Genomic DNA, 2,396 nt, shown 5'->3' on the forward strand with positions numbered 1-2,396 from the left:
GGAGGACGTACCCTGCCTGTCTTCTCCGCTACTGTGCTCCTGGGACCCAGCATAGTGTCCGGCACAGAGTAGCTACTTAGTTTGTTGAGAGGCCCATGGGGTCCAGGCAGGTAAAGCCACGCCTGCAAAGGCACCAGAAGCCTCCGTTTTCCCACGTGACACTTTGCTCCCATTTGGAGTGCGGGTCCTATGACTGGCTGCCAAGATGTTCGTGTTGGGTGTGGGGCAAATCCCCCCTCTGACTCTCCAAGGTCCCAGGCGATAGGGGAACAACACAAAAACACAAAGCCAAGTGGCTCTCTCTACCCCCAGCCTCCTCCCCACCTCCACCCCCACCAGGTTTATTATCCCAGTAGAGCTGATGTAGAAAATCTTAATTTGGTCTTACTCCCCAGAGAGCGGCAGAGCCCCCTGCAGGAGAGAGGCCCTTTCCAGGAAGACAGGAAGCAGAAGAACAGAGGATGCTTCCAGGAGGCAGGCAGTGGTGGGCACAGGTGTGTGTGAGAGAGAAAGAACTACAGTCAGAGTTGGAGGTAGTGACCCTGTTAGCAAGGCCGGGCCCTGCCTCCTCTTCCGTTGGGCGGGTGGAGCTCGGGGAGCGTTTACACTGACAGCCGCGTAGAAACAGAACTCTTGCGCCTCCAGGCAGAAGCAGGGACCCAGCAGGGAGGGACCCGCAGGGACCCGCCCTCGGCAGTCTGAGGTGCCTCAGTGGCAGAACATCCTCCCTTCTGGTGACTGCTTTGTCTCCAGGATGAAGTCCAAGCTTTTCACGAGATGGTCAGAGCCCAGCCTGTCTCTCCTGCCTCCTCTCCCTTCACCGCCCCCCCCACCCCCCATCCCTCTGCCCGGACCCACTGGACTACATCTTCACAAGGTGATGGACATACCTCCGGGCCTGTGCCTCTGGAATGCTCTTCCCAGGGCTCCAGCCGGTGACCTCCTGAGCTCAGGCCCGCCTGGACTTCTGCTCTGGGAAGCCTCTCCCAACCCCTCCTGACAGTCAAGGGAACCCTCTGTTGTGTGCATCCCTCCCACCAAGCACTCACCTCCGGGGAGTCAGAGTATCCACTGACTTGTCTAGAAGACCAGAGACTCCACAGAGACCCCAGCCCTTAGCTCCCCCACCACACCGAGGGGCGAGCCAGGAACCCACACTGGCGGGCACCAAGTGGGGGCCCCCACCAGCTGCCGCCGGACGCCTCGATGCCAGAGCAGAGCGGGGTTCTGAGTCTGTGGAAGCCATAACCTTGTGCCTGCCCGCCCACTGCACTCGCTGAACTTGCCAGTCTCTCAGGTTCTAAGACGCTGACCTTCACTGCTCAGCTAAGGACTCCAAGGACTCTACTTTCTCTGGACGTGTCCAGCTGAGTAAACCCGGGATGTTCTTACACCTGAGGGGAGCGGGGAGAGGGCAGTCAAGGCACCAGAGCAAGAGCCCTGTGCGGCCTCAGCAGAGGAGTGAAACTGGAACCGTCACGGAACACGAGTGAATTTTGGCACAAACTGGGCTGCTGCGTGGTAGAGAAACCCCAGCCGAAGAAGAAGAGGAGACGGACTGACCGGGCCATGACTGGGCAACCAATGAATTTTGTTCACCTGACTCACACTGGCTCTGGGGAGATGGAGGCCAGAGATGGACTTGCCATGACAGGTGCAGCTCAGGAGCAGATGAGATCCAAGGGAAACCGCGACAGGCCGTGGAGCAATTCTAGGGGCTTGCAGCTCCAATAGGAATGGTCCTGCTGTGTGTCCAGCCTTCACCCTGTCCAGCCCAGAAGAGATGCTGCCCCCACCAGTTTCCCTCCTAGAATCAGTGACCCCAAGGCCCCTCTGTCCCCTACCTAATATGGCCTCAGAAGGCTTGGGGGCTGGACTCCCTCTACTCCCTCTGGCTATATCTCCTCCTGGAGATGGGATCAAGGCGGCAGGACTGACCAAGTGACTACTCGTTGTCCAGAGAAGCTCAGCTGAAGCCCTGCACACTCTCAGATCTGAGCTGGGAGTTTTCTGGGAACCTGGAATGAGTTCCCTTCTCCTGAACAACAGTCTAGGTGCCATATGTTTTTAAACTCTTAACCTGGAACTCCTTAAATGTGGTGGGTGGGTGAGATTACCAAAGCTGAAGCTGGCTTTGCTGAGAAGCTCCCTACCTCCCTGCTCTTCTCTTTCCTTCTGGAATGAATTGTGGCAGACGTCAAACAGGGACTAGGAGGGTGGCCACTGGCTATTCTACTCTTTCTCTTTAGATCTCAGACTTTAAGCTCACAGTCCCTCAGTATCTGTGCCAACGCCAGGGTCTTTCTCTAGGTAGGCCTCTAACCCTATGTTTCTGTGGCACTGCTGGCTCCCTACGATCTTTTCTTTTCTTTCTTTTTTTAGTTAATTAAAATTTT

At 56.6% G+C, this 2,396-nt stretch overlaps 1 protein-coding gene across 1 annotated transcript; it reads left to right on the plus strand.

Moving 5' to 3' along the window:
- The first annotated feature begins 205 nt into the window (after positions 1 to 205).
- On the plus strand, positions 206 to 1,734 carry LOC130853252 (CDC42 small effector protein 1-like). Its single transcript, XM_057734901.1, has 2 exons — positions 206 to 218; positions 1,400 to 1,734. Exons 1-2 carry the CDS (start codon positions 206 to 208, stop codon positions 1,732 to 1,734), a joined length of 348 nt encoding a protein of 115 aa, XP_057590884.1.
- The last annotated feature ends 662 nt before the right edge of the window (positions 1,735 to 2,396 follow it).

Source organism: Hippopotamus amphibius, chromosome 1 (assembly GCF_030028045.1).
Source record: "Hippopotamus amphibius kiboko isolate mHipAmp2 chromosome 1, mHipAmp2.hap2, whole genome shotgun sequence".
Lineage (NCBI taxonomy): Eukaryota > Metazoa > Chordata > Mammalia > Artiodactyla > Hippopotamidae > Hippopotamus > Hippopotamus amphibius.